Source organism: Typopeltis vanoorti, chromosome 7 (assembly GCF_054136105.1).
Source record: "Typopeltis vanoorti isolate ZY-2024b chromosome 7, IOZ_Tvanoo_1.0, whole genome shotgun sequence".
NCBI classification, from domain to species: Eukaryota; Metazoa; Arthropoda; class Arachnida; order Uropygi; family Thelyphonidae; genus Typopeltis; species Typopeltis vanoorti.
The window spans coordinates 3,459,468-3,482,261 of record NC_143555.1 but is presented as its reverse complement, the minus strand read 5'-3'; the positions used below and the strand labels follow the sequence as shown (position 1 = coordinate 3,482,261).

At 35.3% G+C, this 22,794-nt stretch overlaps 1 protein-coding gene across 1 annotated transcript in view; it reads left to right on the top strand.

The window, feature by feature from the left end:
* LOC150104452 (microsomal triglyceride transfer protein large subunit-like) overlaps positions 1-22,794 on the top strand; it is a 278,438-nt gene that overhangs the window by 133,391 nt on the left and 122,253 nt on the right. Inside the window, exon 12 of the mRNA XM_090395154.1 lies at positions 19,286-19,500. Within this exon, the coding sequence (XP_090251280.1) occupies positions 19,286-19,500 (215 nt within the window). The remainder of the gene's footprint in view (positions 1-19,285; positions 19,501-22,794) is intronic.

The following is a 22,794-nucleotide window of genomic DNA, read 5'->3' as shown; positions in this document are numbered from 1 at the left end:
AATGCAAAGAATCATTAAATGGTCATTTTAAGAATTACATAAATGAGCTCAGTAATATTCTCTCATACTTTGACTTTCAGTTAAATTCAGTTTTACTGAATTTAACTGAAAGTGAATTCTTTGTGGTGCTTGGTTACTACAGAACTTTTAGCTTTTACTTGGTGAGACTACAGAACTTTTAGCTGAATGTAGCATTCAGAATTACAGGGTTGACACTGGGGAGTTCTTTTGCTTGGTTGAACAGTGAGAAGGAGTCATGACAAGAGGCCATCCCTGGAAGTTACGAAAGGAAACTGAGCAAGAGGGTGAGGAGTGGTTTCTTTGTGTGGAGGGTGGTTGAACCGTGGAATGCATTGCCTAATGGAGTGGTGAAAGCGAGAATGGTCAATGAGTTTAAGGAGTGGTATGATAGACTTTGTGTTTCTTGGGGGGGTGGGCCTCCCCTCGATGAGTCTTGACAAACTTTATTATGTTCTTAGGAAGGACCTCCCACGTTGAGTCTTTTGAGTCCATGGAGGCCTGAATTAACAGTTCAATAGCTAAAGAAAAGATCTCACTTGACCAATATATTTGAATATGCCTTCCAATTTCCTTAATGCATCTATCTTTCAATTTTCTGCAGTAGTTATGAAGAATAGGAATAGAAACTTGAAAAATAGGAATACATAAACTGAGCAGTTCCAAATGTATTTCCAATATAGGGACTTTTTACTGCAGATTCCATATTGCTCCTTGGAACATATATCACCTGCCTTTCATTAAGCACAAAATATTTCCATATACAAAGGCTAGATATGTTATACTGCACTTCATTTGTTAGAGTTCTGTTTTCTTGGAGAGTAATTAAAGATTATTATTATTATTATTCAGGCCTCTATGGAGTCAAAAGACTCAACGTGGGAGGTCCTTCCTAAGAACATAATAAAGTTTGTCAAGACTCATCGAGGGGAGGCCCCCCCCCAAGAAACACAAAGTCTATCATACCACTCCTTAAACTCATTGACCGTTCTCGCTTTCACCACTCCATTAGGCAATGCATTCCACGGTTCAACCACCCTCCACGCAAAGAAACCACTCCTTACCCTCTTGCTCAGTTTCCTTTCGTAACTTCCAGGGATGGCCTCTTGTCATGACTCCTTCTCACTGTTCAACCAAGCAAAAGAACTCCCCAGTGTCAACCCTGTAACCACCTCTCAACTGTTTAAAAATCTCAATCATATCACCTCTCCTTCTATCCACCAAACTCTGCAGTCGACATTCCCTCAGCCGATCCTCATAACTATCATTGTACAGTCCTGAAACCATCTTTGTTATCCGCCTTTGTACCCTTTCCACGGTTAATTTATCCCCTTCAAATCCTGGGGATCAAATCTGAGAATAATAGTCCAAGTGTAGTCTGATCAGGGTCTTATACAAGGGAATGATAAGTGTTTTATCTCTGCAGGTCAGCGTCCTTCTCATTATTACAGCAATCCTCTGGGTTACCTTCACCACCTTTGCAATATGTCCCCTGAATTTCAGGTTTCTATCAATCATCAACCCCAGATGTTTTGTCTACCCTGCTCCCTCCAGTATAGCTCCTCCCATAGAGTATGCAGTGTCCAATTGATGTTTCCCAAACCTCAAGACCTTACATTTTGCTGCATTAAACCGACATCCCCATTCATTTTCCCATCTATCTAGCTTATTCAAATCCTCTTGCAGGACTACCACATCTGCACTATTACTAATAATCCTTCCCAGCTTCACATCATCTGCAAACAACTGAATATCCCCTTGCAATCCACTGGCAATATCATTGATATAAAGGTTAAACAATACAGGTCCCAGTACTGAGCCCTGTGGAACCCCACTTATAACCCTCTGCCTCCTTGAAACTGCTCCATCATACACAACTATCTGATACCTATCAGACAGCCAATCCTGAATCCAGTTGACCAATCTGACATCCAGACCCATATGCTGCAACTTAAATATCAGCTTATAATGTGGCACCCTGTCAAATGCTTTCGCTAAATCTAAGAAAATTGCAGTATATGCTTTTCCCCTCATCTAATGTTCTTGTAACTTTATTATAAAAGGCTAGCATATTGCTAAAACAAGAGCTCCCTTTCACAAATCCATGTTGACTCTCACAGATAACATTACCCTCATCTGCCCAATGCTGTATATGGTCCCTCACTAGATGCATATGAAAACTTTCCTGAGATTAGTGAACTTAACTCGGTAGCTTCTTAGACCTCTTTTGACTTTCCTTCCGTGGTTGACTAGTCTTTTCTACCTAGCATTCCTGTTTCCCACTGACAACTATTCTAAAACACTAATACACATATCCATTACTTGAGATTCAAAGTGAAACTCAAGTGACAAAAACTGCTCTTGCTATAGTGCTTGCACATTGTACAGCAGTAGTGACATATGAATACTACTACTATAACACAAACTTACAAATAATACACACACAATGCTGGTGTGTTATTCCCTAATGATTGCAATATATGGTAAGCAAGTTTATTATTCAATTATATTTAAGTTTAAGCAATATTAATCACTACTGCTTAACCACATGGCGGCTCCAATAATATTAAACATATAATTACAATACCAAATGTGAACAAATTGCATATATACTGTATATGTATATTTTTATATTACTTTATCACATAACAAAATGTATTCCTCATTAAATTTTTTGCCAAATATATATAAAAAATGAACTTAATAAGTACAACATTTATGTGAGATTTTTACACAAGTATATAAAATCCTAAATGGCTATTTTTCTGGCATCCTTAATAATAATTAAGGGGATACAAATCCCTTGTTGTTCAAATGCCAGTAAGCAGAACTCTAAGATCGAGAACTATGAATCTATGAGTTTCATATATACCAAAAAACTATCGGCGAATCCAAGTGTAAATGGTGCTGTACTACCACTTGGTAGTACAACACCAAGGCAACTCGAAGCAAAGGTGGAGCAAGGTCCCTCACTATCCTTGATATTTTCTCATAATGTAAAAACACAGCCCCTAGGGGATGTAATGCTGTAATTACATTATGAGGAGAGGTCACTACCCAGACCGGTTTCAATCTTTTTTGAGGTCTCATCAGTGAGTAGGTAGACCTGGAAGATAGGGGCTGTGTTTTTACATGGCAGTAATACATTACTGCCATGTCATTCATATATATCATATATATATATATCACATGGCTTTCTTTCTGCAGTCAACCCAAGCATTCCACTTCATCCTTTTACCATTTGTTCTTATAAGCACACAGAATGGAATACTCCGATTTTGTGCTCAAAATCAAATAGTTCAAAATCAAAGGCACTAGTGGGATCTGCTGTTGTCTTCCCAGACAGCATAATAACTACCAAGAGTGCATTAAAATGTAACAACTTCACTGCCTAGCTGTATATATAGAGCTTGCTTTAAACGCTGTCTCACATTCAACACGTCCTCTTTCAGTTATGGAAGCTACATTTGGATATGTACTTCTGTTGTATCACAGGCGACATTGGAATTAATGGGAATAAGGCTGTAGATACTGCAGCTAGGTCAGCTCATTTCTCAAGCTTTCATCATCTGCTTGTCCATCACATTGATTATAGGCAGATCATAAGACAATATGCTCTTATCAAATCAAGCCTGAAATTAAACTGTGATAGTCTGATCTATGCAGGGATAAAGAGGAAGTTGTTCTTGCTTGGCTCCACATAGATCATAGTCATCATCATTATTATTATTCAGGCCTCCATGTAGTCAAAATACTCATTGTGGGAGGTCCTTCCTAGGAAACATAGTCTATCATACTACTCCTTGAACTCATTGACCATTCTTGCTCTCATGCTCTCACCACTTTATCAAGCAATGCATTTCATGGTTCAGCTGCCCTCCATGCAAAGAAACCACTCCCCACCCTCTTGCTCACAGCTTCCTTTCATAACTTCCATGGATAGCCCCTTGTCATCATTCCTTTCTGCTACTCCAGCAAGTGAAGAACTCCCCCAGTGTCCACCCTGTAACTACCTCTCAACAGTTAGTCTCGATAATATCACCTCTCCTTCTATCCACCAAACTCTGCAGTCTACATTCCCTCAGCCGATCCTCATAATTAACATTGTACAGTCCTGAAACCATCTTTGTTATCTGATTCTGCACCCTTTCCACAGTTAATTTATCTCCTTCAAATCCTGGGGACCAAATTTGAGAACAGGAGTCTAAGTGTGGTCTGATCAGTGTCTTATACAATGGAACGATAACTCTAATCTCTGCAGGTCAGCGTGTTTCTCAGTATTGCAGCAATCCTCTGGGTTACCTTCACCACCTTTGCAGTATGTGTCCTGAATTTTAGGTTTCTATCAATCATCACCCCCAGATCTCATCTCCACTACTTCCTCCAGTACAGCTCCTCCAATAGAGTATACAGGCTCCCATCGATGTTTCCCAAACTTCAAGACTTTACATTTTGCTGCATTAAACTGACACCCCATTAATTTGCCCATCTGTTTAGTTTATTCAAATCCTCTTGCAGGGCTGCCACATCTGCACTATTACTAATAGCTCTTCCCAGTCTCACATCATTTGAGGATGATGTGAAGCTGAATATCCCCTGGCAAGCCCTTGACAATGTCATTGATATAAAGGTTAAACAATACAGGTCCCAGTACTGAACCCTGTGGAACTCCACTTGTAACCCTCTGCTTCCTTGATATTGCCCTACCATACACAACTCTCTGATACCTATCAGACAGCCAATCCTGAATCCAGTTGACTAACCCGACATCTAAACCCATATGTTATAAATTAAATATAAGTTTATCATGTGGCACTCTGTCAAACGCCTTTGCAAAATCCAAAAAAAGGCAGTGTATGCCTTTTCCTCATCAACTGTTCTTGTCACTTTATTATAAAAGGCAATCACATTACTTAAGCAAGTGCACCCCCTTGACAAATCCATGTTGATTCTCACAGATAACATTACCCTCATCTTCCCAACTCTGTACATAGTCCCTCACTAATTTCTCCAAGACCTTATCAACTACTGATGACACACAAACTGGCCTATAATTAGACACTTCCAGTCTGCTACCTCACTTATGCAATGGCACTATCTTACCTTCTTTCCATTCCTTGGGTACCTTTCCTGGAGCCAGACTTTCATTGAAAAGCCAGGTTAAAGGAGCTGTCAGTTCTTTAGCATATTCTCTCAAAACCCGTGGTGAAATACTATCCAGTCCCACATCTTTACCGACATCCAGATTACTTAGTTAGTAGTAGTAGGTAGTAGTCATCTTACGAACTTCTCCTTGTTAAGGGGTGATGACATGTTGCCAGTTCTATGGTACTGAACTAACCATCATTCACATTGCAATCAGCTGCTCTCATTTCTTCAATGAATGCAGTCACTGTTTTAGTCATATTCATAATCTGCATCAGCCAATTATGCAGAAGCAAATTTTATCAGATTGATCAAGTTTTGTTTCTATTCTTAAATTTTAACAGTGCATTAGTATTTATCACCTTATATAGGTTATGTGCATATTAGTTTTAATAATTGAACTTGGAATATTGTGAAGTATTTATGGAGATAAAAACACATGTTTAGAGATATTTTTATCTTACTCTAGTGGCTGCATTGCCTGTGGATCAGCTCTCCATGGATTATGACAATTCTTTCTTTTAAGGTTACATGGTGGTCAGCATTCATTATGAAGAATTTATGGCGACATAAACACACATGGAGTCCGCAATGAATGCTTGATCACCTTGTAACCTTAAAAGAAAGAACTTAGAATATGTTTTTTACAACTGTTTTTTAACGTATGTTTTTATGAAATTCTTTACACTTGATTTTATACACCTTTTTACACTTGTTATGCACATTTTTTACATTTGCCTTTTATAACTTATTTTTGTGTTCATGCTATTGTTATATACTATATTTGCCAGTGTATAAGACGCACTTTTTTTTCTTTGAAAAACAGGATGCCTTTTATATGCCGATACTCAGTTTTTTATTACTTTCATGTCTGGAAATTTTCTCTGTTCTGAGTTATGCGATTTCTTTCTTGCTTCCTTGCGGTGTGTGATAGCATTCCAGTTACGTAGAGTTCAGTGGATGCACATGCGCTGTCACAACTGTGTTCCTGTTCGTTTAAACTTTCCTATTGTTGTCTCGGTTGTTGTGAACAGCGATAAATTTCTGCCGTTAAATTTTCTCTAAATTTCTTGGCAAATTATGGCTGAAAAACGTCGGTATTGCTACAATATGGCATACAAGCTACATGTGATTGTATATGCTAAAGAACATGGAAACAGGGCTGCAGAGAGGCATTTCAGGCCACCCCTAACTGAGAAAATCATAAGAACTTGGGGGAATCAGGAAGAGGATCTAAAAAAAGCAACTCACAATAAATGTAACAAGTTTCAAGTGTCTGTTCATTTAGCTCTGGAGATGAATTTCTGGGTTTTGACGAAGAAGATTAAAAGGTGGGTACTCTTTCCTAGTTAGATTAGGTATTTGTTGAAAGTAGATCTACTTATTACTTTTTATTTGAAATATTGTAAATTCATTATAATATTCAGTGATAGTTTTTTTCTTAAAAAATGTGTACAAAAAAGGGGGTGCATCTTATACGCTGGCAAATATGGTATATATTTCTTCTTCTACTTCTGTCAGCCATTTTCTGTTTACTGTTGGATGAAGGCCACCTCCAGTTTCTTTCACCTTTCTCTGTTCTTGGCAAGACCAATTTTTCTGAACAAAAATTTAACAGTTCATCACTCCACCTTTATATATTTACCATGTATTTATTACCTTGTGCACTGCTATAACAGGCATTGGTACAGTATGATCTTAGCTGTCCTTATACCATTAAAAACTAAACCAAGTAACTCTGTCTCCTGTCAATCCATGGGACATATCATTAACAGTGGTGACTAATGAACAGAACCCTGCTTCACATATTTCGTTTCTTCCTTTTCTGAGTCAACCCTCCCCTTCCCATATGCAACTTACTTCTCTCTTTCTCTCTCTCTCTGCAGTTCACACAACATGTATGATAGTTGGATTCCTTTTCAATCAAAAAAAAAAAAAAATTTGATTCATTCAGCACATTTTTTTTATAAAATTCATGTGGATTGCTTTACTAATTTATTCTTATTTACTATATTATTAGCTATACTAACTTATTCCTCTTCAATAAAAAAAAAATTAAGGATTTATTCAGAACATTTTTTTAAAATAAAATTCGTGTAGATTGCTATACTAACTTATTATGTAGAAACCTATGATCACTGTCATAAATAATCCTATATGTCATCCAAATCTTGTATTATATTCCTAACTAGTATTTATTATTATTATTGGAGTCATAAGACATTGTGGGATGCTTATCTTAACACAAAGCATGCAAAACAGTCTTAAACAGCATAGTCTATTATATCATTCCTTAAACTCATTCACTGTTTGTGTTCTCACCACTTTATTAGGCAATGCATTCTGTGGTTCAACCTACCTCCATGAAAAAAAGCCCCTCCTCACCCTCTTACCACTTCCATTCATAACCAACGGGTGTGATCCTTTGTCCTTGTTCTACCATGTGAAAGAACTCCCAGTGTCAACCCTGTTTAAACTGTTAAGAGGTAGTTACCCCTGTAACTACCTCTTAACAGTTTAAAATATCTCAGTCATATCGCCTCTCCTGTCTATCTACCAAACTGTGCCATCTGCCTGCCTCCATTGCTAAGATTGTACAGTCCTGACATAATTTTTATTATCTGCCTTTGCACTCTCTCTAAGGTTAATTTATTCCCTTCAGTTTCCCATACCTTAATCACAGCTGCAATATAGACTGGTTACAATTGGAAACATCTGTATTAGCAATGGTTTGTGCAGTGACACTATTTTTTTTCTTTCTGATTCCATGTTGAAACCATCCAACCAAGGAGTGGAATTGTTAACACTAACTTTTTTTCTCTATACAGCTTTTCATGAAGAGTAAGTCAATATGTTATATTATTGTTATTATTATTATTACGGGCAGTCCAAGGAGTCTTAGACTCATCGAGGGAGGCCCAACATCATGTCAAGAACACCTATTCAACATTCACACAGTATCTATCATACTTCACCTTGAACTCATTTACAGTCATGGCACCCACAACAGACTCTGGCAGCTTATTCCACTCATTTACCACTCTCCAAGTAAAAAACCTAGCTCTAACACCCTTGCTAACTACAATCTTACCAAGCTTCCATGGATGGCCTCTAGTCCTCCCACTACCAGTCATATTCTCAAAAATATCTTCTGCATTAATCTTATAGAAACTCTTAAGTAATTTGAATGACTCAATCATATTACCCCTTTTCTGCCTATCAACCAATTTCTGCAGTCCACAAATCTTCAACCTGTTCTCATAAGGTTCATTCCATAGTCCTGCTATTATCTTGGTCACTCATCTCTGGATCCTCTCCACCTCCTCCCCATCAAGAAGAAACCCTGGTGCCCATATCTCGGCACAGTAGTCTAGATGGGGTCTTATCAAGGCTCAATACAGAGGAACAATAACCTGTTTGTCTCTGCTCGTTAAAGTGTTTTGCAGCAACCAAGTAGTTTGATGAGCTCATTTTGCCACTTTTGCGATGTGTCCCCTAAACTTCAACTCCCTATCCACCAACACTCCCAAATCACTGGCCTCGTCAATCTCCTGGAGTACAGTTCCACCAATGTGATATACTGCTGCTAATCTTTTCACCCCAAAATGCAAAACCTTACATTTTTCCACATTAAATTGACATCCATTCTCCTTAGCCCAGTTCCCCCAAACTATCCAAATCATCCTGCAAAATTTTGACATTCTGAGCATTGACTATTGCTCTACCCAACTTTGCATCATCTGCAAACAGATGCACAGTTCTCTCAGATCCTTTCTTATATCGTTAATAAACAAATTAAACAGTAGTAGTCCAAGAACAGAACCCTGCGGCACACCACTAGTCACAGTCCGTCTTTTGGACTCTACTCCTGAATAAACCACTCTCTGATATCTCTATCAACCACCCTCCTATCCATCTCACCAATGCTATATCCATTCTCATATGCTGCAGTTTACTAATTAGAATTCCATGTGGTATCCTATCAAAGGCTTTAGCAAGGTCCAGTAGAATCACTGTAAACCCGTTATCCTTATCCATTTCAGCCGTCACTGTGTTATAGAACGTGAGCAAGTTACTGAGGCACGATCTACCCTTCACAAAACCATGCTGTCCCCCATACAGTATCCCATTTTCATCTATCCAATTTTGTATTTTCCTCTTGACTATTTTCTCCAAGACCTTGACAACAATTCCTGATATGCTGATCGGCCGGTCATTTTCAACAGCAGTCTTGGAACCTCCTTTATGCAGTTGAACTATTTTCCCCTCTTTCCACCTCCTTGGGACTAACCCAGATCTGAGACTCAAAATAACAAAATGGTCAAAGGCACTGACAATTATTTGGCCGCTTCTCATACGACACGAGCTGGTATGCCATCCAATCTTTGCTAGAAGGATTCGTAGTCATTTGTGTCTGTTGAGAGCTCCTGATAAGATAAGCGTTATTTTAAGTTATCATTGATAAATTTACTTGAATATTACGTAGTTTTGTTTGCCTTGTGTATCTTAGTGTGTCTGTTTGTGTGTTTTTGGTGTTTCATTTTATAATTTGATAAAATACGTTAGAAGTGAGTAAGCTTCCGTATGAAGGAAAATGGTGGCCAGTAATGATGGTTTGTCATCTTTATTCAATAACGGTAATATCGGTAATATAAAGGAGATGATTCAGTGTACTATTTGCGAAATGTACGCTTTGCGGAGTGCGGTCGAAGTATGGTTAGATGATGATAAAGGAGTGAATGTGTGTAGAAAATGCAAGGAGAATGAGGAATTAAAGTGCATTTCAGGTAGTGAGTGTGATATTTTTGTCAAACTTCAGAATGAAGAAAATAGTGATATGGCGAGGATGTACCAGAGAACTGTGAGGGCGTGAATGTAGAAAGTGTGAATGCAAATTAATGGTTTTACAGAGAATAAAAAAGATGAGACAGATGCAATGAGTGAGATCGCGTTATTGAGTGGAGCGATACAAAGGGCAAAGCGACAGCTAGAGCGTATGAACAAAAGTCGACTGAGTGTACCAGCCAATAATAAAAAGTATGACAGGAAAAATAAGCGTATGAGTGTGAACATAAACAAAATGAAGGAGAGAGTGCTGTATGAGACTCGTTAGTACGAGGTGTGTTAGTAGAGGATTTGACAAAATTGTACCAACTTGGTGCAACCATAAAGGATGTAACTGAGTCTATTAGAAAGCAAAATGAAAGGGTGAAAGAAATGATTGTTGTGGCAGGTATGAATGATTTGAAAGGAGATAAAATGGAAATGATAGAGGACCTGAATGAATTGTTCGAGGTAGCAAAAGAAAAGAGTGAGATAGTTAGGATGATTAGTCTTTTTCTGTGGTATGACAGTGAAGTGTTTAAAAGGAGGGCCATAATTGTAAATGACTTTATGCATGGGTTATGTATGACGAGTGGTGTGGAATTTGTGGACATGTTCGATGGCCGAAAGGATCTATATAAGATGGATGGCTTGCATTTGAATGGATATGGTGTAAGGAGACTTGAAAAAGTGTTGCTGAATGTTGTGGATGTGCAAAATCAGGGAAACTAGATTTATTAAGGGGGGGGGTAGATATACAGACCTTAGGGAGGCAGTTGAATGTATGAATGAGTATAATATGCCCAAGCGAATAAGGACAACAAATCAGAATGGGATAGTTAATATAAGGCATCAAGGTAGGGATGGGGCAAATGGGGGGGGGTCTTAAATTCATGTACACTAATGCTAGGAGTATTAGGAACAAGAAGGAAGATGTTTTGGCCATGGTTGGCACCACAGGTTATTGGCATTAGTGAATCATGGCTAACTGTAGATGATATAGCTAGTGAGATTGAATGTGATGGGTATAGTGTGTTCAGGAATGACGGGGAGAATAAAATGGCGGGGGGAGGGAGTATTGTTGATGATAGCTGATGAGCTGCAGCCAAGGAGAATAGAAGTTGAATTGCAGGATAGAGAAAAGAGCACATTTGACGCCATTTGGTGTGAGATTATGGCTAGCAGAACAAAATATAAAATTTTTTGCTTGAGCTTCATTCTTTGGTCAAGGTATTTTAAATTTGTACCCATAATGGTGCAGGAGCTTCAAAATCAACATCTTGTGAATCCCAAAGAATGAAGCTTGAGCAAAAAATTTTAAATATTGATTGTAAACAAACATATTCAATAGAGAATTGCTTAACATAAGATTTCTATCTTTTCAAAGAAATCTAACCAAGTCATATTCTCTATAGAATTACAACTAGTAAACAATTTTTCTCATTATTATATTCCTGATATGTATACACAAGGGATGCACAGGATACTGTGATTGTACTACATGAAAAGTTTTACATTATTTCTAACTTCCTCTTAAAAATATTCTTCCAAATCAGTCTGTTATCTGCCAGAACCACAATATTATGAGATTTTATATTTCAGTCTTTTAAGCCACTTATAATTGCATCAATCCACCTACATCTTGATGTTCCTATGGGTCTTTTTCTCTGCCATTTTGGCATCAAACACCTGCTTCCTAATGTTTTCTTTAGGAAGTGTGGTATGTTTAAATGAACATACCAAATAAGACTAACTCTTCTCACACATTCAATGTTAACAATATCAACTTCTGTCCTAATACTTTCATTTTTAATGATTCTGTAGTCTATCTTTGATCAAGTATTTTATTTTAACCTAGCTCTCAATCCCACAAGTTAAGATTGGTTCAAATACTGTCTTATATAAAACACTAGTTTAGTGTTTTGACTAATTCCTCTCTTATTCCATATAAATTTATTCATTTGTCTTCCTACCATATCAGCTGTTGTCTATTTCCATATTTAATTTCCCATCTACACTAAAAATTGTGCCTATTATCTGAAGTGTTTTACTTCTATAGCTTTTTTCCATTTAGAATGCAGGAGTTTCTTAGTTTTTTTTCCTAGTTTTAGTCTTTGAATTGCTAATTTTCTTGCCTTATTTGTTACAGCAGTCATTAAATTTAGTTAAGAATCCTTCAAAATATTGAGTTGTAAGTCAGCAGTTAGAATTGAAGAGGTACAAGAATATGGTTTGATGTTAAATCGGCACATTATCTCTGCTGTTATTCATCTGTATGAATCACATTAAGGACAGTGGTATTAAATCTGATATCAAAATTGGTGTTGCTAATATCAGCTCATTACTTTCTGCAAATGATGTTATAATTCTAAATAAATCCAATTCAAGTCTGCAAGATTACCTGACTAAAGTGAATCCAGTTGCTTATATTTTAGTATTTGTTTTAAATGTTTGATCCATTTTTGTTTATAATTGTTTAGTTTTTCTTCTGTTGATTTTGTTTTTAGTTCTTTTAAAATGTCTTCGTTCCTTTTTTGATCTAATAATGTGTATTTTGCAGTTCTTCTTATAAATCTCATTTCACTTGTTTTTATTCTTTGTTTATCTTGTTTGTTTATTTCTAAAAATTTCACTGTCATATAATAATGTGGGTAAAGTATTGTATATTTTCAAGCATGTTTCTTTTTGTACTATATTTGGATTCAGTGTTCTATTTATCAGACCTATAATCTGTAAAAATTTTGAAGTTTTTAATTTTATGTCTTTTTCTCCTTCATATGATATTTTATATAAGGACCTCCCACAATGAGTCTTTTGACTCTATGGAGGCCTGAATAATAATAATAATACTAATAATAATTTCACATCCAAGATAACTGAAAGTATTTATCTGTTCTATTATTTTATTATTAATAACTATTTTGCTTCTAACTGGAGTTTGTCCACAAAATGCCATTGTTTTAGTTTTATCTGTGAAAATTTTCATTCCAAACTGTTCTACTATAATGGTTGAATTATATATTGCTCTCTGTAAATTGTCTTCCTTATCTGATATTATTACCTGATCATCTGCATGCAAATAATAGTGTATTTATTTTGTTATTCCAGGAAATTTCTATACCTTGATTGTTTAAGGTGTTCCACTGTATTAATATTTCATTAATGTAAATATTGAAAAGTGTTGGAGACAGAGGGCATCCCTGTCTTACTCCTTGGTTTATAGATGGTTTTTCAGACAACTTTTTCATTTATTTTTATTTCATTATCTTTGTATATATTCAATATTGCATGTAGTAAAATATTAGGTGTATTTATTCTCTGTAATATATCAAACAGTATATATCTTTTTACTTTGTCAAATGCTTTTTCTATTCGTAATTTATAATTCATAAACAAAAGATGTTTATGTAATTTATACTCAAAATATGAGTTTCCAAATTAAATTCTCTTCTTTTTTCTATAAGTAGTTTTAAACAGAAAGCTGTATCCATTGTAGAGCATCCTTTTCGAAATCCATTTTGACATTCTAATAATATTTTTTTCACTGTATATTTTTAGTTTTTCATTAAGTATTCTTTTATATATTTTGTAGCATTTATTCAATAAGCTAATAGCTCTGTAGCTAGCAGGTTTTGTTTTATCCCCTTTTAAATATAGGTATTACTATGCTTGTATTCCATTCTATTGGTACTTGTCCATTTGTATATATTTTATTTAAAAATTTTAGTAATCTTTGAAATTTTTTTCCAGCAAATTTATACAGTTCGGAGTTTATCTCATCTTCTCCTGCTGATTTGCCATTTTTTATTTTATATAGGTTTTCCTTTAATTCTTTCATTGTTATCATATCCTTTAAGGTATTTTGTAAGTTTCTGGTGTAATTATTTTTGATGCCAGTATTATCCATCTAAAGATCTGTAAAGTAATCCAAGAATTCTTTTACATCTATTTCACAATTTATATTTGCAGTTTCTTTTACATCTGCATTCATGTGTTTTAGTATTTTGTATTCACTGTGTCTTATTTTGTATATATCATTTTCTAGATAGGACACAAATTTTTCCCAGCTTTCTCTGTCTCTTTTTCTGGTTTCTCTTTTGGCTATTGCTCATCTTTTTTTATATTCAATTTCATCTTCTTGTTTTTTGTTACCATCTTTTAAAAGCCAGCTTTTTATTTTCAATTATTGTTTTTATTTCATTGTCTTTCATATGCTGCTGATGCGATAATTTCTTTTATATTATTCCATTCTTTTTCAATGTCTTCATTTTCTTGTATTTTTTCTAAGTAGTTATTCATCCTCTGTTGGTATAAATTTCTTATACTTGAATCATTTAGTAGTCTTACTTTGTAATTAGATTTTGTTTCTCTAGTTTGTTTATTTTTTTGTATTTTTTGTAGCCAGTTTGGTGGAAAGCTTAGTTTTGTCTGTACTAAATAGTGATCTGCATCAATTTCTAGCCCTCTGTTAACTTTAATGTCTAGGAAGAGGTTTGCTGCTTTTTCATTTGCTATAAAGTAGTCTATTATTGATTTTTGTCCTCTTGCAGACTTGTATATTTATGTATATTTTTATGTTTGTAAAATGTATTCATTATTTTTAAATTATTATATATTGTATAATCAATGAGTCTCTTTCCATTTTTGTTTACTGTTGGTTCTCCAAATTTTTGTATATTATTGTTAATTTGTTATTGTTGGCTATCTCATTTAAATTTAAAATATCTTCCTGTAAGTTATTATTATTATCCAAGATCCCATGGAGTCAAAGACTCATCTAGGAGGTCCTTTTATCATACAACTCACATACCTTGCTTTAAACACACTCAAATTCTCTGCAGACACCACACTCTCAGGCAAGGAATTCCAATCATTCACACCTCACACCCTCTTTATATAGTTTCCAGGGATGACCTCTTCTTCTCCCCTGATCTCCCACTATTTTCTGTAGAACCTCTCCAGCATTGATCCTATAACAGCCCCTTACTAACTTGTAGGTCTCTATCATATTTCCCCTCTTCCTCCTGTCCACTAGACTCTGCAAGTTGCATTGTCTCAATTTTTCCTGATACTTGACATTCCAGAGGTTAGAAACTACCTTAGTCACTTGCCTCTGGACCCTTTCAAACATCTCTTCGTCTTTCTGAAACCAAGTGACCAAATCTGGGCACACTGGGCCATGTGTGGCCTAAGCCTTATACAATGGAACAAGAATCTCCCTACTTCTACAAGTCGGTGTCCTCCACATCATTCCCAGAAGCCTTTCTGCTATATTCACAATTTTGGCTATGTGTCCCCTAAATTTCAGATCCTTATTCATAATCACCCCCAGATCTCTTATTTCCTACACCTCTGACAATATATCCTCACCAAGCATAAATTCTGCATCCCATTTTTGTTTTCCAAAGTTTTAAACCTTACATTTTGCAACATTGAAATCACATCCCCATTCCCATGCCCAATCACTCAATTTATTCAAGTCTTCTTGTAAGGTCACAACATCTTCTTTACTCTTCATGGTTCATCCCAACTTTGCATAATCTGCAAACAACTGAATATCTCCATCCAAATCTTCACCAATATCATTAATATATAAGTTAAACAGTAATCGCCCTAAAAGAACCCTGAAGCACACCACTAGTAACTTTCCTTTTCCTGGATATCGCTCCCCCCCTTGTTGGGGAGTGATATCCAGGAAAATAGGAACCAACTTGATACCTATCAGACAGCCAGTCTCCAATCCAATGCACCAATCTAATATCCAACCCACATTTGCTCTAGTTTGACTATCAACTTATCATGCGGTAATCTATCAAAAGCTTTGCGAAATTGAAGTATATTACTGTATATCCCTCTCCTCTGTCCAAGGAAGCAGTCACCTTACTGTAATAAGTAAGTAGATTACTAAAACATGACCTTCTTTTAGCAAATCCACGCTATCCATCAAAGATAATACCAACCATTGTTGTCAACCCAATTCTGGATCCTAGTTCTCACAAGCTTCAACAACTTAACCACAACACCTGACACACAGATAGGCCTATAATTTGATGCTTGAGTTCTATTACCTCCCTTATGAAGCTTCACAATCTTGCCCTCCTTCCACTCCTTAAGAATTTGACCAGTGCAAGACTCGTATTAAAAAAATATGTCAATGCCTGCGTCAACTCCCTGGCATTCCTTCAGAATACGTGGTGATATATTATCAAGTCCCACAGCCTTATTTACATCTAGTTTACTCAAATCCCTATACACTTTGTGCTCACTTACAGTCAGTCTCCATCATCAACTGCCCTCAATCTCTCCATGATTGAAATACCTTTATGAACTGCTCATTAAATATCTTCTGCAACAGCTGTCTTCATACCATTTTCTCCGATCAGTGTCATCCTTCCTTAATCATTCTTTCTTTTGCTGGCTACATATCGAAAGAACTCCTTAGGATTCTTTTTGGCTTCATTAGCTAACTGCTGTTCATGCCTCTCTTTAGCTACCCTCACCAACCAAGTCACCCACCTTGCCTGGTCTTTGTAGTCCCCGTGGAATTGGTCATTTCCACCTCTTTTATGCTGCCTCCATAATGCCTTTGTTCTCTGTATTCGCATTCTTAATCTCTTTATTCATCAATTTCACACCTACTGTATTTAACCTTCTCACCCTTGGAATACATTTAGGCATTATATCTACTAGATAGTTTTTGAAAATCCCCCCCCCCCCAAGCTGCATTGATCTCTTTTCCAGCTAACTCCTCATTCCATCAAGCTGTCTCCTGAGCTCTTCATAATCACTTCCCTTGTAGTTCCACATATACCCTTTTCTTAGAGGTTCTCATACTGATGGCAACCACCCAGGTTATCTTCAGAATTTGTAATTATTTGGTCATCAGCAAAAAGGAGAGTGTTTAATTGCTAGCAAAGGTTGGTCATTTGGTAGAGCGTCTGCTACTAATGGCTCACGCAAAAAAAGTTAAGCAAGTTTGAGCGCAGTTAGTAGTTGTTGGATGCTGTTGGCACACTCTCTCTCGATGAGCCTTTGGACTCCCTGGAGGTGTCACATAATAATAAAAATTTCACAGCAGGAGAAAATTTAATACCTTAATGGAAATTTTTATTCCATTTTATTATTATTTCATTTCGATAAATATTAGAGTTGGTGAAAGGGGTTATCCCTGTCAGACTCCTTGGTTTATCTCTCTCTTATATGATAGCTCATGATTTAATCTTATTTGTATTTGATTATTAGCTTTTAGAATATTATTTGGTATTTGTCTTTCTTTTAATATGTTAAATAAAACACTTCTCTTAACTTTGTCAAATGCTTTTTTAAAATCAATAAATGTAATATGTGTTTCTAAATTGTATTCTCTTCTCTATTATTAATTTTAGGCAAAATGCCAGGTCTATACAGGATTGCCCTTTTCTAAATCCATTCTGTACTTAATCAAGTTTTCAGCGTATTTTATTAGTTTATTTAAAATTCTGCTATATATTTTATAGCAGGAATTTAGTATACTTATACCTCTATAGTTTTTAGGGTCATCTCTACTACCTTTTTTAAAGATAGGGATCATAATTGCTTTTTCCATTTTATTGGGGATTACTAGTTGAATAGATTTGATTTTAAAATAAAATTTTAAAATCAAATCTTTCTTTGAACCTTATTCCTGCATATTTGTATAATTTTGAACCTAACTTCTCTTCTCCAGGTGATTTTTCATTTCTTGTTTCTTTCAGAGTGATTTCTAATTCTTCTTTAGTTATTTCCTTTTCATTTTCGTTAATTGTTTGCCAGTTGTCTTTTTTAAAATATTTGTCTGTCCACAATTCTGTGTAGTAATTTAGAAATTCTTCTAATTTCAATTCAGTGTCTAATTTTATGTTTTCTTTAATATCTGTACTTAAGCGTTTCAAAATCCTATATACATTAGGTCTTATTTTATATAAATCATGTTCTAAATTATGAATAATAATAATGATATGATGATAATAATAATAATGAAATTAGAAACAAATTTGTTCCATGATTCTCTACTTTTCTGACTTCTCTTTTAGCTATGGCTCTTATTCTTTTATATTCTGGTTTATTCTTATTTTATATACTATGGAACAAATAAAACATTTCAGCTATTTAGGTACAATTTATAGTGATGATGGCAAATTAAATATAGAAATGGAACACAAAAGAAGCACAACTGGTATGGTAGGATGTCAACTGAATAGATTTGTATGGAATAAGAGAAATTAGTCAAAATATAAACCAATTTTAAATTATCGATCTGATCTTAGTTAGAAATAAAACACTTGAAATCTGAGAAAGATTAAGGAAGTGAATAGATGGCATCAGTGGTAGTATGATGTTAAAAATGAGTGTGTTAGGAAAGAACTTGACATTGTTAGTATTCAGGAATGTGTTAGCAGAGCTAATCTGAAATGGTTTAAAGAGAATTAAAGAGAATGGAGAGGGAAGGTTAGTAGAACAAGTGTTCTTTGCCACCAGAATGGTAGGAAAATGCCCCAGAGGAAGACCAAGATCTATGTAGATTGATCACCAAATTTGTGACATGTACCTATGGCAGGGAGTGTAGTGTACAAGATATTATGATAGTACTACTTGAAACAGTTGAGTCATTACTGACTTCCTATCAACAATCTTCCTCCAAATTAATATGTTATCTCTCAAGACTCCAACATTATCAGATCTTGTATATCTCTCTTCTAAGGCACTTTTTACTGTATCATTCCGTCCTAGATCTTGGTTTATCTCTGGGTCTTTTTCTTGCCATTCTGGCAAAGAACACTTGTTTTTCTAACCCTTCTCCCACCTGAGATTATCTGCTAATCTAAAGTCATTGCCTGCATATTTTTATATGCCTCTTATAATTTTCTTCATGCTATTTGCTTAATTTTACTGTTCACTCATTTCACTTAATTCCAAATTTTGGTATACAGTTGTGCACCATGTATGACAGATGTATTCTAACCAATTTCCATGCTGTGTCAACTGTGCTTCTCTGTAGCTCATCCCATGCTATTGATGTCAGTTGACTGTGGAACATGATCAGCTGCCTTGGTTCCACATACAACTCTTCTCAATGAAACATTCCCTTACTTTTTGATATATTATTATTTCCATTGAATGCATGATAAATAACAAATGATTAAGCTGCATTATTCTTACTAACAGTGGTATTGTTTTTACAGCCTACCTGAAAACATTTTGACCATATTTTACACTGTTACTTGCTTAAATATTTCCCATTTAATATAGATTCATTTCATATGAATATAATCTTTTTAAGGTAAAAAAAATGCTCTACCAAGTATTTCAACAAATTGAGAATCATCAAGACAGTACTGCCCGGGCAATTGCAGCAGACTTATTAATTACTAGTAAACCTGATAAAACATTACTGAAAGATATCATTACCACTTTGTCAATACAAACTGATGCTGAGGTTTCAACTTATGTTGTGTCAAGATTATTCGAAATCATGCAAAAGGACAAAGAGATGTGGTAAGCAGCAAATATTATCCTCATCATTTTCACTGCTACTTTGAAAGGCTTTTTATTATTCAGTTTTCATTGTTCATGATTATTGATTGACATAGCTAGCTTCATCAGATTTACTTTTGTTCAATATTGATTGAATTGGCTAGCTTATATCAGATATCACTTAAATAGTTTCAGATTAGTTAATAAGCCTGGTTATTAGGTTAGGTTAATAAGTCTGGTAATATGCTACCAGAGAATTTCATTATTGTTTTGTCAGCATGAATTGTGGAATTTCCATAATGTGATTATTTGAATTCATTAATTTTTTAAAATTAATTTATTTGAAATCATGATCAGGTGAGTAGAACACATTGACATTTAGAATGATCAGGAGCATGTCATTCTAAATATTAGGTAACATTCTAAATTTTAGTTTCATATATTTTGGCTTAAAAAATGATTGAATGTCTAATATCCTCATTTTGTAGAATATTGCTTTGCTCTTTGGTTCTTCACAGGTCATAAGACTTTTTAACAGAAGATAGTTGATCTTATATAGAGGTGGTGGTTCCTGCTCTGGATGTTGTTTATTTATTTATTTTAATTAATTTTTATCCTTAAAAATGAGACTTTTTGTGGTTATGAGACCATAGGTACCTTTATTAATATAATCCTGCCTACTAGACAGTTGCTAGCGAAACTAGTAGGCAGGATTATATTAATAAGGTACCTATGGTCTCATAACCACAAAAAGTCTTGTTTTTAAGTATTTTATGACCAAATATGTATAATTTAAATAGATGGATTTAATTTTTATCCTATTATTAAACTTTACATACCAACAAGTTTAAAACTGTATAATCCTAGCAGACTATGCTCTGGATACATCTTCACACAGGATTAAATGGAAGAAGACTTTGTACTGCATAGAAACTACTGTAGTCTGAGTGATTGTTTTTAGAGTCAGCAACAGCTAGAAAAACACTGCTGACCTCACTATAGCTGCATTATTTGTCAAAGATTTGAGAGACAGTCTTCTCAGACCTCATTTAGCTTGATTTTTCTGAATTTATTTTAGTATCATTCATCCAGCCCCCTAGAGGGTGCTCTGATAGAACATTAGCTCATTTTAAAATCCTTTAGTTTCTCTGTTATTTATACCAATGAAGCACTATTATGAATAACTAACAAGTAATACTATCATTATTTTTACATGTGAGAGCTTTGAATAAAAATATATACACAGAACAATAAGGCAGGTAATTGTCATTGAATGAGAAGGCAGCTTGAAGCAGTTCTTGGCACTTGAATAGTGTTGTCGCTGGAAGTTTTTCCACTTGGTTATACTATAAACTAAAGATACCAAGAAATTATATACTTGGTTCAATCCTTTATCCAAGTATATAATTTTTTGGTGTCTTTAATAGTGTTGTTTCATGTTCACTCAGCTGTAACTAAGACATATGAAAGTATGACTTATTCTTCAGATAATATTTTGAATGCTGTAACCAATCCTTTTTTGCGTGCTCTCTCTCTCTGTGCTCATATTACAGTTAGCAAAATATATTAAACAAGATAATCAAAGTTGTCATTAACTTACTAGAATCTTACTTTAAGATATGCACTCTTAAGTAATGTTTAATTCTATTCCTTATTGACATCAAGTTTACTTAAGTTGTAAATGTCCTGCTTACTGGTCAGTCCCTATGAGTATGAAATGCATTTCATTACAAACCTCACCTACATATCCTAGTTATAGGAAGATATTAGTTGATGCATATGGTTATGCAACCATTTTCAACTAATATCTTCCCATAATTCCTTCAACTGCACTCATATTGAAAGAATTGTTATCAAAAGAACTCCCCACCGGTTGGTATCAACAGTGATTTTGATTGGAAATTCCTGGATTTGAATTCTATCTAGGATGAAGAGAACCTTTATAAGTGCTTTCAATTTGAAGGTGAGTTAGCCTTATCTCATTATTTTCTTAACTTCCATGGAATCACAAGACTCATCATGGGAGGTCAGTACTAGTCAATACAATATCCATACCACTCCTTAAACTTATCCACTGTTTTTGCACTTTCACCACTCTCTCAGGCAATGCATTCCATGCTCTTACCACTCCATGTTAAAAAAACTTATTTCTACCCTTTTACTCAATACTTCCTTCTGCAACTTCCAAGGCTGGCCCTTTTTCTTTGGTCTTTTCCCCTCCTATCATATGAAAACTCTTTGGTGTTAACTCAATAATAACCCTTCAACAGCTTGAATGTGTGTCAATAATAATAATAATATTCTGTCTTCTATCCACTAAACTGTGTGGTCAGCATGTCCTCATAACCAACATTGTGCAGTCCTGATATAATTTTTGTTATCCATCTCTGCACCCTCTCCAAGGTTACTTCATCCCTTTCAAATCCTGGTGACCAGATCTGAGCATAGATATCTAGATGTGGTATGATCAAAGCTTTATAGAATTGGATTACTACCCTTATCTTTCATGGTCCATGTTCTCCTCAATATTTTAGCAATTTTCTGAGATGTCTTCACAACCTCTGAACTTCAAATTTAGTATGTCCTCTGAACTTCAAATTTTTATCAGCAATCATCCCACCATCCCTTACTTCCTCCACTTCTTCCAGTGTAACTTCACCAAGTGAGTATGAAGGATCCCATCTCTGGATCTCAACTTCAAACATTACATTTATTTGCATTTATCTGATATCCTCATTTATTTGCCCACCTTTTCAGCTTATTCAAATCAACATCCATGTCCACTGTGGTGGGCACAGCTTGTCCTCTCCCTATTGAAAGATGTTATGGTGATCATTGTTTAAGGCATTGGTTGCAGATGATTTTGAAGAGTGAGATATCTGTGTACTACATGGTTTGTCAAAGGAATAAGGTGAATGGAATGGAGAGTACTATCATCAACAAAACACTGAATAGGATCAGTGATGATTGAGAGTAGGCTATTTATGTAGTAGAAAGAGGATAAGTGATATAACAGACCCCTGAGGCATTCCTGCATTGGTAGAAAACTTGAAGACAAGCTATCCACCATAACACACAGTGAATGATTAGAGAGAAAGCTAGCAACTGAGGGTGGCAGGTAGACACAAGGATGGCAATTTGCTTAGCAAGTCTTAATGCCTGATGCAGTCAAGAACAAGGAAATGTCAATAATGATAGTGCACATTTCTCCACACCTTTCCATTGCATGTATCCGGTGGTGTGTGTGTAGGTTAAGGGTCAGCAGTCAGTCTTGAATGGTAGAATCCATACTGGTGGTGATGATAAACTGGTGAG